At 49.5% G+C, this 14,903-nt stretch overlaps 1 protein-coding gene across 1 annotated transcript; it reads right to left on the bottom strand.

The window, feature by feature from the left end:
- Positions 1 to 11,027: 11,027 nt before the first annotated feature.
- Positions 11,028 to 13,304, bottom strand: DUSP23 (dual specificity phosphatase 23). The gene is made up of 3 exons (XM_070467593.1): positions 13,222 to 13,304; positions 12,859 to 13,127; positions 11,028 to 12,253 (listed from the first exon to the last, which is right to left on the bottom strand). The coding sequence occupies exons 2-3, from the start codon at positions 13,123 to 13,125 to the stop codon at positions 12,068 to 12,070; spliced, it is 453 nt and encodes a 150-aa protein (XP_070323694.1). The 5' UTR covers positions 13,126 to 13,127; positions 13,222 to 13,304; the 3' UTR covers positions 11,028 to 12,067.
- Positions 13,305 to 14,903: the final 1,599 nt, after the last annotated feature.

Here is a 14,903-nt window from a genome sequence, read left to right as displayed (position 1 = left end):
TTTTTGAGGTTTTTTGTTTACCATTGTCAAACATAATCTATTTCATGCATTTCTACAGAATGCATAAAATAGGTCAGATTTTCGTTTTCTTCACTTTGCTTATTTTCTCCTGTTCCCTGCATAATGGGAAGACGGGGGATGTGTGTATTTAGAGAAGGTGGTGGTAGGGGCTTGGGTGCACTGGACCCTGGAGTTGGACGCCCGTGAGCAAATAAAAATGAAACAGTGGCAATGAGGTATCTGGGAGCAAGCATGGCGTTTGAGTCACACAGACCAGAGCTCCAGTCCCGGCTCAGCTGCATCCACCGTGCGCCTCGGGTCTCACTCTCCTTCCTCTCCTGCAGCATTCAGCCCTCCATCCCTCCTTCCACCAGTTTCTCTATCCACTGGGCTCCTTTCGTCTGCACGTGGTCGTGCACCAGCCCCATCTCAAGCCAGCAAACCTCGCCCTCTGCCTTCCTCACCCTCTCGGCTTCCACCCAGGCGTCTCCTCCCTTTGCGGCCGAGTTTCTCAGCGGAGTCGCCCACACGCCCTGTCTCCTGGGCCGCAATCCCCCCCAGTTCTCGCTCTCGGCTGATCTGACTCCAGACCCCACCATCCCACTGCCCCGCTTTCGTCACTCACAGCGGCTCCTCTGTGTCCAGCCCCGGAGATCTGCCCCCTGATGGCCTGACTCCTCAGCACTGTTTCCAGCAGTTGGGCTGCTTCCCTCCTGCCCCACTTCTCCCTGACATCCGTCACACCCCCTCGTCTGATCGTCTCCTCCTTCTCTGGCTACACCTTCTCAGTCTGTTTACTGGACCCTTCTCTTCTCCCTGACACTGAACATAGGGGTCCTCAGAGCTCAGTCCTGGGATTCCCCCCCCCCCCCTTTCCCATCTCTTCTCTGTTTACGCTGTTTCCCCAGTCCCACAGAATTAAATAGTGTAAGGCAACCCCAAATTTATATATCCTGACCTGGCCTGACCTCTCTGGTGGACTCTGACACCAAATATACAAGTGTAGTTTCTCCTCCTCCACTGGGGTGGTTCACAAGTATTTCAAACTTTGCATATCCAAAAGAAAACCCTTTGTGCCTCTTCTTGCTGGAAACAAATTACCCTTCCACTGTTCCCATCCTCCTCCCCATGTTTTCTCATCTCAGTAAGCATCACCACTCAGAAACTTCAGAGCCATTTCTTACCGCTAATCTATTATCCAGTTCTATAGGTTTCTCTCCAAATTATGTCTCAAATCCACCTCATTCTCCCCATCTTTACTGCTACCTATAATGGAGTTCCTGATATCTTTTGCCTCCATCACTGACTGGGAAAGCCTCTTGATTCTTTTCCGCATCTCTGCTCTTGCCCTCCCATGCATTTCACACGGGGAAGAAAGACCTGACTTAACACGGAATATAAAGAGACCCCCTGTAAACACTCCCTGACTTAAAACTTGCAGTGTCTCTCCATTGCATCGGAATGAAACATACCCCATTTTGTAAAGCCCAGAAGGGGGGGCCCTGTCTCTCTTTCTAGCTTCATGTGAAGCCAGCTGCTTCTCTTCCTTTGCTGTGGATCATCCTTCAGGTCTGTGAAGGACCCCAGAGCCTCCCTCCTCACAACCTTCATCTGCTGCTCCTTTTGCCTCCGAGCCTCTGCCCCCACCCCACCCCCACCCCTGCTACCCCCTCCATAGTGTGTAATGATATAAAATTATCTGAGTACTCACCACCCAGCTCTATTTAATCTAAAATGCTGTCTTATTTGCTTCAGATTTTTGTCTTTCTTAAAGGAATATAGTACGGAATTAACTCAAGACACCGCACCCCTGGACTCCTTCCTAATTCTAGTTTCTCTTCTTTCCTAAAAGTAACTTCTGAATTTGGTGTTTATCATCCACCCCCAACCCGCCTTTTTTTTTTTTTTTAACTTTCCTTACATGCATTTGTATTCATCAACAATACTCAGTTTGCAGGTATTGTGGGAGGGTTTTATTGTGGGAAGATTCTGCAACTCACCAGTTCTTCAGCATGGTTTCTGAGAGGGATCCATACTGAAACAGGTGGTTCTGGCTGTCGTTTCTGCGAAGGCATAGTATTTCATTGGATACATATGTCTAACTTGATTTATTCTCCTAATAATCAGTTATGGTGCTATTTTCAATTTTTGGCCATTATAAACAAGGCTGCAAAGAACATCTGAACACATCTCCTTGTACACATAGTTGAGAGTTTCTCTAAGGTAAAACCTTAAAATCGGAATTTCTGAGTAATCTCTGCAACTTTACTAGATAGTGCCGGATTGCTCTTCAAAGCTGTTGAACAGTTTCCACTCCCACCGCAGCGGGGACTTTTCCGAGCTCATTCTCACTACCGCGCTGCCGAGCTCGCTCAGGCCTCCAGGGGGCGCCGTGCGGCTCCCCGTAATTCGTGGCGGCCGCGCCACAGCTGTTGTGGACTCCGCTTTTCTCGCCGCTATTAATAGTTTGTGGTCCGCTGGGCCAGCAGTCATTGTTGAAGATGGTATCCCAGAGACGCGTTTAGAGCAAGCTCCAGCCTCCGGGTCGCTGGGAGATGTGATCTTAATCCTCCTCTCTTCCAAATCTTTTCTAAAATTTGAAAGCAGTACAAAACAAAAACTTCTCCGTCTAGAACTAAAACCAAACAAGAACCTAGGTTCCTAAAAGAAACATCTGTATGCTTAATATCCAAAATATACAGCGCTAACACTTTAACCTGTATGTTTGCTTCAGATGTTTTCTTTTTAAGAAACAAAACATTCCAGTTACACTTGGAATTCTCCTATTCTTTCACCTCCCTGCCTTCCGGAGGCGGTTAAGATTCTTCGTTTGGCGGGTATCCAAACCATAAATTTGCATATCATATGTACGTATCCATAAACAATGTATAGTATTATTTATTTTTTATATACACAAGTGGTATTCTGTACCTAATACTCCTGCAGTTTTATTTCCTATGCACACATTGTTTCTCAGATAAATCTATGCTGATTCCTGTGTATCTAGCTCATTTGGTGTTTATCTAGTCTCCTAACAATGTATTTTTTATATTGTTTTCAGCTTTTGCGTGTTTAAACAATGCTGCGTGCACACTTCAGGAGGGGGAAGATGTTTGTGTTTTGTTCATGCTTTCTTTTGATCCCCTACAAGTGTGCCTGGCACTTGGAAGGTACTCAATAAATTTGTATTGAGTTAATGAATAAATGAGTAGCCTCATACATGTTTCTAGGTGACCCACATGCAGACTTTGCCTCGAATATACATATAAAAGTGAAGAGGCTGGATTTTCAGGTGCCCTTGGCATGTTACGCTCCAAGGTTTATTATTCTCTGGGTTTCCAGCTGGCGAGTGCCCGCCAGGACAGCCCTGGGACCCAGGGCGGTCTGGCGTTTGTTGCAGCCTCCATGCGTTTGAGGATCCTGCATGTTCCTGTGGCGGGAGCTGTCTTTGGTGTCCCTGGCACTGCCACCCCTTGGCACAGAGCATGCCCTTTATTTACAGGAGAATATGCCATCTGGTCTGTTTGGCTCCTCTGTATTGGACAGATTGACCACTATTGGGAGAAAAGAAGACAAGTTCAAAGTTAAGCTGATGGGTGTAACGGGAGAGAGGGCTGGGGAGCAGGGTGCAAATGAGGTGGGAAGTGAACTCACAGGGTACCCCTTGGCTCTGGGACAGTAGGGAGAGAAATACAGGCGCCAAGCTGAATGCAGCACCAGGGGTCACCTCCGCTGTGGGCCTAATAGCTCAAGATGTGAAATGAGACTCCAGTGGATCCGCCAGCGCAGTGGGTGTGCAGGAACCAGTACCCACTGCCGTCGGAAAGGCCCACTTTTCTAGCATGTAGGATGACACACACTTGAGATCCTTTCCCATTTGGAAAGCATTAAAAAAGCATAACCTGCAAGCCCAGAGGGTGAGCACTCTGACTTAACAACCCTTTTACTTTCTTTTGCAAAGCATTCAAGTCATTAACTTCCAGCAAGCAGGGGAAGGTTCTTACTTAACTCTTCTCTTCTGAAAAGTCTTAAAAATCAGCGGCTGTGAGACCTTCTCTGTCACTGGTGGTGTGAAATCAGAGAGCACTGTAGTGCTGCTAAGTCGTGGGGCCATTCTGTCACTGTGTAACCTAAGAAGAAGCGAGCCTAGTGACGGGTCCTCTGCTCAGAAGCCGTGGTGACTTCACACTGTGGACCAGGTATGATCCTATCCCTTTGGTGGGAGGTTCTGCTGCCCTCTTACTGTCTTAGTCTAACCTTGTGTTTCCTGCTACCGGAGGAGACTTTGCCTCATCTATGCCAAGTGACCCTACATCTTTCCCTGTCCCTGTCACCCATTCATCTTGTCCATCTCTCTCTAAGCCCCCGTGTATGGATTCATTACCTGATACATAACATTTGAATTTTTAATAACATCCAACATTTATATATCCCTCTATGCTATCTGACCACACCCTCCATATCTCACTGAAGGTTCAACTTGGTGAGTTTTGCCAGACACACTCCTCTTATCTCTTTAATCACTAAGTGTTTATACATTGCATCTTTTCTAATTACAGGTAATCATCTTTGCAGGCACACTTAGGGGTGTACATGTCATGTAATCCCCAGTAGATTATACATTCCCCTAAATTTATTATATTCTTCCTATTCCTGCATCTGTGTGCAGATACCCAGGCAGGTGGGGGCATGTCAGTTAACCACTCACCACATGCTTATTGAGCCACCCAGGTGGCAGGCATTATCCTGAATGGTACGGGGTTTGGGCAGGGTCCTGAGACTCTTGCAGGAAAGAGAGAAATCAAACAACTGAGTGAATCATTATAGGTAAGCAAAGGGCCACAAAGTAGAACAGATGCTCTGGGGATATGTGTGAGTGTATGTGGGGGTGGTTGGATGCCATTTCCCAGGAAATGATGTTACACTGAGGCCCACAGTGGGGGTAGAAGTTGGGAGCTAGGCAGAGCTGGGGAACGAATCATCTCAGGCAAAGGCAATAACATGTGCCCAGACTGTCATGCAGAGAGCATAAAGCATCTGGTAACTTGCAGAAAAAGGTTAATTCAGCTGGCGTGGGTTGCCCCAACCTTATACATTCCAAAGGTCTTCAGGACTGCCTCTGCATCAGCTCCTATAAAATGACCTCTGAACTCTTGGAATATCCTGCCTGAAAAGAGTACCTCTGTACAGCCAAGGCCGTGGGCCGGGCCAGAGAGTCTATGCTAAGAAAGTGACAGGGGGAGTGCCCATGTTTGTACCCGAGGATTCTGGGGCCTCCATGTCAATTTGAGCAGCTAAAGTCAGTTATGCAAATGTTGCCTATATGATACACAAATGACCCCCAACAGAAACCCTGGATGCCATGGCCCGGTGAAGCACCCTAGTTGGCAGTATTTCTTCTGTGCTGTCACACATTGCTGCTGGGAAGGCAGCTCTCCACTCAGAGGGCATCGCCAGAGCCCTTGCCTGGTTTCTCCTGGACTCTGTCCCATGTGCCTGTATTCTTGGCAGGTTGTGATTTGTGTCCTTCACTGCAGTAAACCATAGTGGATTGGATGACAGCTTTTCTGTGAGTCCCTCTAGCAAATCATCAAAAACAGTGGTCTTGTGTGTGCGCACGCTAAGTCGCTTCAGTTGTGTCTTTGTGACCCCAGGGACTGTAGCCTGCCAGGCTCCTCTGTTGATGGCATTCTCCAGGCAAGAATACTGGAGTGGGTTACCATGCCCTCCTCCAGGGGATCTTCCAAGCCAGGGGTCAAACCTGAGTCTCTTATGTCTCCTGCATTGGCAGGTGGGTTCTTCACACCAAGGAAGCCCCAGAGTGGTCTTAGGAACCCCCCCCAAATAGAGATAGAACAGAGAGAGCAAGGGTTATGGGGGAGGGAAATGATAGAGGTGAGGAAGGAGATGGAGAAAGGGGACTGGATTTTTCAGAGCCTTCTAGGTCAAACTCAAGGTCAAGAATGACACAGTTCTGCCTGCAGGACTGATTTCAGTGTGGTTACTTTATTTCTGTTCCATGGCCCTAGGTGGCATCCAGCCCTAGACATCACCAAATGTACCTACAGAAAACATGTCAATCAGTGAATTTGCTTGGGGTGGGGTCGGGGGGCCCCAGGGGCACATAAAACCTATTGGAGACAAGCAGTGTCGCCTGTCCAGACGGCTGCACCCATCATTTCTCATATGGCCCACCTTGGGTTTGAAGCAGAGTCACTGCTCAATATACACTGGTAAAGATGAAACAGTGGTGTGTTTATTATAAAAGCTTGTTGGGGGTGGGAATCCCGGAACTGTTTTCGGTACTGAATTCCACATAATGAGAACTCAGAGGTGACATCACCAATCTGTTTCATGATCACATATCCATGGTGACAGAATACGTAAAGGGGAAAAACAGGGTGAGGGAGTTGAAGCGATTTAAGCAATTTGTTGGCACAAAGGACTCAGTTATCAAGGTTGCAAGTAAGTCATCAACTTCAGGCGTGGACATGCACCAAAGTGTTTCTTAAATTTCTGCTTGCTTGTACAAGCATGCTGCCTTCTCAAGAGTATGCCTGGAATCCGTAATAGCCAGAGAAAAATGTTAAAGTAATGGAAGAAGTGCTTATGTAACGCATTTCTAAATCAACGAGGGACTATATTTTTGATGGTGCAGGAGGCTTGAGGCAGAAGCCTGTTAGAGGTGATGACTGTGCTGGCGGCCCAACACTCCCAAGTCAGAACCATGCTGCCGAGGCCTGGGGCAGCAATGGGGGTTGGGGGGCCCATGTGCTCTCAGAGCCCCACTGATGGCCCTGTGAGCCAAGTGCCTCAGTTCTGGGGAACCAGGATGCTGTTATGTAATTCGTAATTACAGCAAAGTCTCTTCTTTCTGTTCCTGACAGGGAAGGCAGTTTATGTTAGACTAACCCAAGTTTGAACCTTGTTCTAGCTACATGACTTTGGGTGTGTTACTCAAACTCCTGGGCCTCAACTTACTCATCTGTGCACTGGTCATTATAAGAAAACTCTGTTCATAGGGTTGTTTTGAAGACTGGATGAGATAAAGCCTATAAAGCGATTTTCACAGCTGGCATGCATCAAGGGCTCAAATAACAACACAACCAGAAAGGATGTTAAGGTGTTTAATAAATCTTCAGACATAAGAAGACATTTTCAAGGGCTCGACGCCAGTCACATACGCCTCAAGATTGTCATGATGGGTGAGGACATCCCATGCTCTGAGTTAGACAACAGTGGATATGACAGAAGCGCCCTAAGGAATCAGCTTTACTATTTCGGCTTTTGACGTTTGGGCTGCATTTTAAACAGCAGCCTGTAACTCAGGTGCTGTTGGCTTCAGTGTCAGATATAAGGTTGTTGTTTGGCTTCCTAAGAGGATGAAGAGAGTGGATGTTGGAGGCTGTGCTAAGATGGCCCCCAAGGTCAAGTTCTGATCATGGAGATAGACCCCTGTGTGACTGGAAGCAGGGGGAGGTCTTGGCAGGTGTGATGCCTGGTGGAAGGAGCCTGAGTCTGGACTTACCACTTGGGTTTGAACCCAGCTCCTTTTCTACAAGTGTGCGAAGCTCCTTTAATGCAAGTACGAGGTGTTGGGCAAGTTAGTGGTCTCTAAATCTCAGTTCCTTCATCTGTTCAAAGGGGAACATACCTGGCTTGCAGAGTGACTATAAGGATAAACTGGTAACAGTGGAGTGTAAAATACCTGCTATATGGTAGCTGCTTCACAAATGATGATATAACCAAGCATAGTCACAGCAAAGTGTGAAGTGCATTAGTGATAACTGATACTGTTTTGTGACAAAGCAATCCTGTGGGACCAGATTAGTCTCTTTTTTAGAAAGAATGGCAAGATACAGACAGCGGGTTTGATGTGAAGATTGGCAGTTCATTCTGAGAAACGGCTTATGGTTTGGATCAAATCCCTGCCCTGGGAAAACCTGATCTAGGGGATAATGAGGGGCAGGGGGAGAGGGTGCGCATGAGGACCCGATTTCCTAGCCAGTGACGAGCTGTCCCATGGGATGTTGTGAATGGCTGTAAGGGTGATGACGAAGCACAGCTCCAAGGGAAGAGAGGGTAGCTGCTGTGAGTACACAGGATGGAAGCCTGTCTCTGCGGTGGGAGGTCATGGCACTTGCAGCCCAGAGAGCTAGCAGACTGCAGTCCAGGTGTGCTCAGGTGAAGCAGAGGCGGGAGAACCAGGCTGGGGAGGGCTCCTCCTGTCCTGACTCCAGCTGCTTCTGCATCAGAACTGTTTCCTGGGAGAGGACCCCAAGAGGCGAAGAGGAGCCCAAGTGGTGTGGGGGCAAGTTTTCCACACAGAAAAGCCTCCATTCGGCAGGGAACTCAGATCAGCTGCCACAGAATAAATACGAGTGAAACTTTAAAAACATGAGGGTGGAAGCCGACATTAAAGCTGCGCCCACCAGCAACTCATTGAGAATAAAGCCCTCCTGAGTGTAGAAACTTAGCAGTGTCTATCACCCTCTTGGAAACAGCCTGGGAAGACGGGAGGAACTGGGGACGGGTGCCAAACATTGCTTGTAAAAGTAATGGTGTGTAGTGGTGTCTGCTTGGCCCTTTCTCCCCTATCAAGACGTGTGAATCTACAGGAGAACCCCACATGCGTGTCCCCACCTCTGCTCCCATAGGAAGTGAAAGCCTGTTCCTGCTGCCTGTTGGTCTGATGCAGTGGTTCTCAACTGCGCCAACTCTGTCCTCCCAGGGGGCATTTGGTAATGTCTGAGGACACTTTCTGTTGTCACATTTTTTTTTTTGTGGAGGAGGGGTGGGTGAGGATGCTTCTGGCATCTAATAGGTAAATGTCAGGAAAGGAAAGTGAAGTCGCTAAATCGTGTCCAACTCTTTGCGACCCCATGGACTGTAGCCTACCAGGCTCCTGCGACCATGGGATTTTTAAGACAAGGGTACTGGAATGGGGTTGCCAGTTCCTTCTCCAGAGGATCTTCCCGACCAAGGGATTGAACCCGGGTCTCCCGCATTGTAGGCAGTCTCTTTACTGTCTAAGCCACCAGGGAAGCCAGGGTAACTGTCAGGGGTCTTGCTAATTATTGCACAGGGCACAGCCAAGAGCCACCCAACCCCAAGTGTCAGCAGTGCTGGAGTTGAGCAAGCCTGGTGTGATGGGCACGGAGATTCTGTCGAAGGAGGTGGCTTGTTCCGCTCACCTGCTATCACACTGTGGGGGAGGATGGGGAAGGGTCACGGCTAGCCTGCAGTCCCTCACTGGTGGCCATATACAGAGGGGTGGGGTGGGAATGAGCCCAAAGGGAGACTCGGGCTCACCTCCCAAGGTAGACAGAAGGAGAAGGGCAGAGTTTTTCATCTCAAGTCAACCCTTACTTATTTAAAAGCTGATTTCCTTAAGCACATAATTATATGTTTATTTCCCTGTGGAACTCTTGAGGCAGAGGAGACCTGCTTCAATTATGGGGATGGAGGCTGCACACAGGGCTTTAATAGGGTTAGAAAAATTTTCTCTCCTTTGAAGGAGGCTTGGGAGGAAGGGAAGGACAGATTCTTTTCTTGCAGTGCAGAGGATCTGGGGGGATGGGGTAAGATAGGAACGGAGGGGCAGAGAGAATGAACAGTGATTGTGTGACCTCCATAGGTTGGAACTCCCGAGTGCAGCTTCAAGCCTCCCTGCTTTCCTCCAATCCCAGTAATCGGGGGGAACAGATCCAGAAAGTGGGCTGTTCACACCATTCCTTCCCTACCACCTTCATGTACACACACACACTCAATATACCCCTTTGGAAGAGGCTCTGGTTTGCATCAGGAAATAGAATGGGCCATGCTGCTGGGGGAGGGTAGGGAAGAGGAGACTTTAGTGAGAGGAGGGTAAGGGCTTCATTGCTTCTTGTCATCTATTTCTCACCCCTCTGTTTTGGCCTGAATGCTTGGAATTGTGGGTTTTTCTCTTCGAGATGCCCTCACCTGAGTAAGCTGGGTGGGAGCCGACGGAACAGAATGAAGAAACTGATTACCTAGATTTGACACAAAGAGGAAAAGGTGGGGAGTGGGGCGGGGGGAGATGGCTAGGGCAGTTTACAGCTTCTCTCTCACTCCTAGATTGGCAAGACTCTGGCAAATATTCCTTATGTCTAAGAGTTGGATTGATGCTTTTGAACTGTGGTGTTAGAGAAGATTCTTGAGAGTCCCTTGGACAGCAAAGAGATCAAACCAGTCCATCCTAAAGGAAATCCGTCCTAATATTCATTGGAAGGACTGATGCTGAAGCTGAAACTCCAATATTTTGGCCACCTGATGTGAAGAACTGACTCATTAGAAAAGACCCTGATGCTGGGAAAGATTGAAGGCGGGAGAAGGGGACGACAGAGGGTGAGATGGTTGGATGGCATCACCAACTCGATGGACATGAATTTGAGTAAGCTCCAGCAGTTGGTGATGGACAGGGAGGCCTGGCGTGCTGCAGTCCATGGGGTCAAAAAGAGTCAGACATGACTGAGCGACTGAACTGAACTGGTGAATATTCCTTTTGTCTAAGAGTTGGAGGAGGGCAGAGTTGAGTGGGCAGCAGTGGAAGGAAGGTGCAGTGAGGAGTGGGTGGCCTGGGGCTAGTGGTGGCAGGGCTACAAAGAATAGGCTCTACAGAAGAGCCCTCTCCTCCTCTATGTCCCACTGGATGGAATGTGTGTCGTCATAATACCTATTCTCTGTGGTTGGACTCTGTTGAACTCACCTCCTCTAGGAGGCTGTGAATTATGTGTTCTACAGCTGGAGAGTCCCAGCTTCTAACAAAGCTTGGCTCACAGACACTGAATACACATTTCATGATGAATCCCTACCTGATCTAGCCTGGTCAGCCATCCCAGAAGAGAAGACAGGAACTCAGGCCAGAGTTAAAGCAGAAGGTGTTCACCTACCTGGTCTATCCCACTCATCCTCTCTCTCGAAGCCGCAGGTGTGGTGTTGCTGGTGCTGGCAGGGTGGGACTCAATGGGAGAAGTGAGGGTAACATGTCAGAAACATGGCCAAGGTTCATAGCCCTGAATGTCTTTATTTAATCATCTAATATCCTCTGCCCAGAGAGGCTGGGTTCTGGCACTCCTCAGCCTCAGGTTGTGGGGCAGCAGCATGGGCTGGGGGTCACAGGTGAGCCGAGCAGCCTGAGGCTGGGGAGAGGTGCCCAGACCCAGGGAGCAGAGCTGGTGATGCTCTGGGAACACAGCATCCAGGCCTTCCTCTGTCTTAAGAGGGCTAAAGGGGTGACGCACTTGGGGCATGTGGGCAGGACTGAAGGGCTGTGTCCACAGGTGCCCTCCTGACCTGCCAGCATCAGAGACCCTGGGTTGCCAGGGACTGGTTTCCTTCTCACCAACTAGTTCTCCAGAAGACACATCAAATATTTTCAAAGGGCAGATACACAAGAGTTTCAGCATCTTTAAAAGGCTGAAGTGCCTGCTGCAGTCCTGGCCCACACTTCTACTTTCCAGAAGTGTGCCCTTGGAGCTTTCTGAGTCTTGGCCACCTCATCCAAAGAACAGGAATGGTTTCTGCTTTTCCTTTGGGCTGTGCTTAGTCACTCGGTCGTGTCTGACTCTTTGCGACCCCATGGACTGTAGCCCACCAGGCTCTTCTGTCCATGGGATTCTCCAGGCAAGAATACTGGTGTAGGTTGCCATGCCCTCCCCAGGGGATCTTCCCAAACCAGGTATTGAACCCAGGTCTCCCACACTGCAGGCAGATTCTTTACCAGCTGAGCTACCAGGGAAGCCAGCTTTTTGTTTATTACAGGGCTCCTGAGAGGGATGTGTGGGAGCACTCTGTAAACTGTAAAGTGCTATGCAATGCGAGCTGTTCTTTAAGTTATTTATTCAAGGCAGCTGCAAAGGGCCCTCCCCACCCCACATCAGTGCATTCCTCCTACCAGGACCTGCCTGCAGGGAAGGGCTCCTCAGTCCCTTGAGTCAGCTGCGTACTGGAGAGCTTAGCGCTCTTGGTCCACTTCTGCATCTCTGGCCCCATCTAACGCACAGATCAGGGCCGCGGAGGGCTGGCAGAAGGGTACGGAGGCCCCTTATTTCGTTCGCTGGTAGAACTGGAAGACCGCCTTCTCTTGCTCATAGGTCTCGATGGAGCCGGGTCGAAGGCGCCGGATCTCAGCGATGGCATCTCCGGCAGCCAGGCCCCGCTCCTTCACCAGGTAACAGGCTAGCATGGTGCCAGTGCGGCCAAAGCCCAGGGCACAGTGCACGGCCACCGCCTGCGAAGGGGGAGCTGGGTAGGGTGGAGCGCGACACCCTCCCAACACTCTCCCGCCCCTCGTTTGTGAAATACAGCCAAGTCTTAAAGATGTAGGGCACTGAAGAGTGAAAATATCTGGTCAAGAATTTATTTTAGATTGCTTATATGTTGAAAGAATATTTGGGACTTACTGGGTTAAATTATACTATCAAGACGAATTTCTCCTGCTGCTTGTTTACCTTTTTAAAAGAGGCTCCATTACATTTGGACAGAACCTTGCTCTGGAGTCTGCTCAACAGCCCTTGACTTCAACCCCCATCTTTCCCTCTCTTTCCAGAGAAAGTCTGTCCATCCTTTCTCCTTCTCAACTCACGTTAGGTGGTTCTCTGTTGCCTCTCCTCAAACCCAATTCTCCCGCTGGGCCCTCTTTTTACTCCTCCCTCGTACGGCTTTGGCTTTCTGGACTGGTGTACTGGTTACAATGGTCTTCTGGCCCCACCGTCTTCCTCCAATCTTTCCCCTGGAACCCAGTTAAATTATTCCTGCCCTGACGTCCGCAGCCCCGCGTGTCCCCGCTGACTCCTCCCAAGCCCCTCCCTCCCCGCGCTGGCCCCGCCCTCTGACCTCTCCCCTGGCGTTGGCCTCGTCGACGATCTTCACGAAGCGGTCGATCTGCTCCGGGCCCGGCGGGCAGAAGTCTGGGATGCGCAGCCGGTGCAGGGTGAGGCCGGGACAGCTGTCGCTGTGCGGGGGCCCGCGCTCCGTCAGGGACACCAGATGCCGTACACCTTGGTCCAGCAGGAACTGGTAGTGGGCGGGGAGCCGGGGCAGCGCCAGCCCCGCCAGCCGGCTGGGCAGCACCCACGAGAAGTTGGGGGGCTGCACGCCCATGGCTGGAAGAGGGCACAGGACAGCAAGTCACCGGGGGCGAGGCCGGTCGGTCCCGCTCCGCCCACCCGCCTTCAGGCCGCGTAACCCTCCACCTACCAGGCAGTGGCGCCTCCTGGGACCACGTGGTCTCTGGGACAGACCCCGGGCGACGTCCTGCGCCGCCGCGGGGGATTGGCCAAGCCGCCTGAGGGGCGGGGCTAGAATGCCGAACTCCTGGCTCTGAGTGACCGTTCCGGCCCCAAGCAGGACGCTCGTTGATTGGTTGGATTGTCAATAATGGGCGGGATTACTGCAGCGGTGCGCACGGAGATTGGTGGGCTGCAGAAACAGCTAAGAAGGAAAACCTAGAAGGAATTCAGAATTGTTTTCTGTGGATGAAGCAACCCCGGGTCGAGCTCTGCTGCTCCCTGGCGGTCGGTGGGAGTTATTGCGCCACTGGCCATCTGCCCCTACTGCCGAAGAGCCTGGCCCTGTCAAAACTTTCGTCGCAGTGGATGCCCAAGAGTTTGAGAGATGGTGAATCTACATCATCCTTAAGGGAGGAATCTCCTGTACAGTGACTCTACAAGTCATTATCAGTGACTTTTAGAACTTGTCAAGTAAGGGAGAATCACTGTTGTACAGGGGACTCTTGTCGTTTTTCCGCTGCTGGAATTATTAAAAACACACACACAACCGTGTCGCTGCCATCTGGTCCCCTGAAATCTTACCCGGGGTGGTAATTATATAATAACAACAACAACAAAGACAACAACTTAAAAGGATTAACAAATTGAACATTTACGATGTGCCAAGTATTATCCTAAGTACGTTACATGTATTAACTGATGTAATTGCCACAATAATCTTATGAGGTAGGTAATCTAATTAACTCTGTTTTACAGGTGAGAACACTAAAGCTCTGGAGAGGTTCAGGAACTTGACCAAGAGATAACTGATGGCAGGGGATTTGAAGCCTAGCACTCTGGCTCCAGAATCTTTAACGAAACAGTATTGTATTCTTAAGTCAAACAGAAGGTTACTGCCTCTTTACATAACCATCCTCATGCCCCTCAGCTGGGTTAAACAGTTGCAGGATTTCTGTTTTAATTAATTAATTAATTTTAAACAGTTGCAAGATTCCTTAATTTCTCTTCACAATTCCTAAGTCCCAGGTTCTGTGAGTCACCCTTCCCTGGAGAGGCTAGAGTTTCTGTGTGTCATTCATAGAAGGTGGGGAAGTAGATTTGAACACAGTGTCTTAAACTGTGATCTGAATGTTTCATATCCTCATTTGAACAATGTGCTTCTTGTAATCAGACTAATTGTAATTATGAAAATTGTTAACCGTTATTGAATTTGCCTATGTACCAGGCCCTGTGCCAGGTGCTTTCTGGAAGAGCCGCACGGGGAAGGTATTTTTATATCCCTTCTGCACATGAGGCTTAAGGAGGTTGGTTAATTAGCTAAGCACACACAGCTAGTAAGTAGCTGGGCTGGTTGAGCCAAGGTCTGTCTCATTCCAAGCCCAGGGTGCCATGAAGACATGCGCCCCTCCCTGTCCCTATCAACCCCTGACCACACACTTGGTTCCAGCAAAATGAAAAGGAATTTTTCTTCCTCCAAAGATCAAAGCCTCCTCTGACCCTGTGGAAAGTGCACTTCACCATTTATCCTGGCAACTGAAGCATTGCCTCCACCTACTCTCCTCAGGTTCCAGGAGCTTCCAGATCTACCCTTTCCCTTTCTGAACAATCACAGTCCTTCCTGTCTGCACTCCCATTTCCTGCACAACTCGC

Source organism: Odocoileus virginianus, chromosome 5 (assembly GCF_023699985.2).
Source record: "Odocoileus virginianus isolate 20LAN1187 ecotype Illinois chromosome 5, Ovbor_1.2, whole genome shotgun sequence".
Lineage (NCBI taxonomy): Eukaryota > Metazoa > Chordata > Mammalia > Artiodactyla > Cervidae > Odocoileus > Odocoileus virginianus.
Note: the sequence above shows the minus strand (reverse complement) of the source record. Positions and strands in the feature narration are given on the sequence as shown.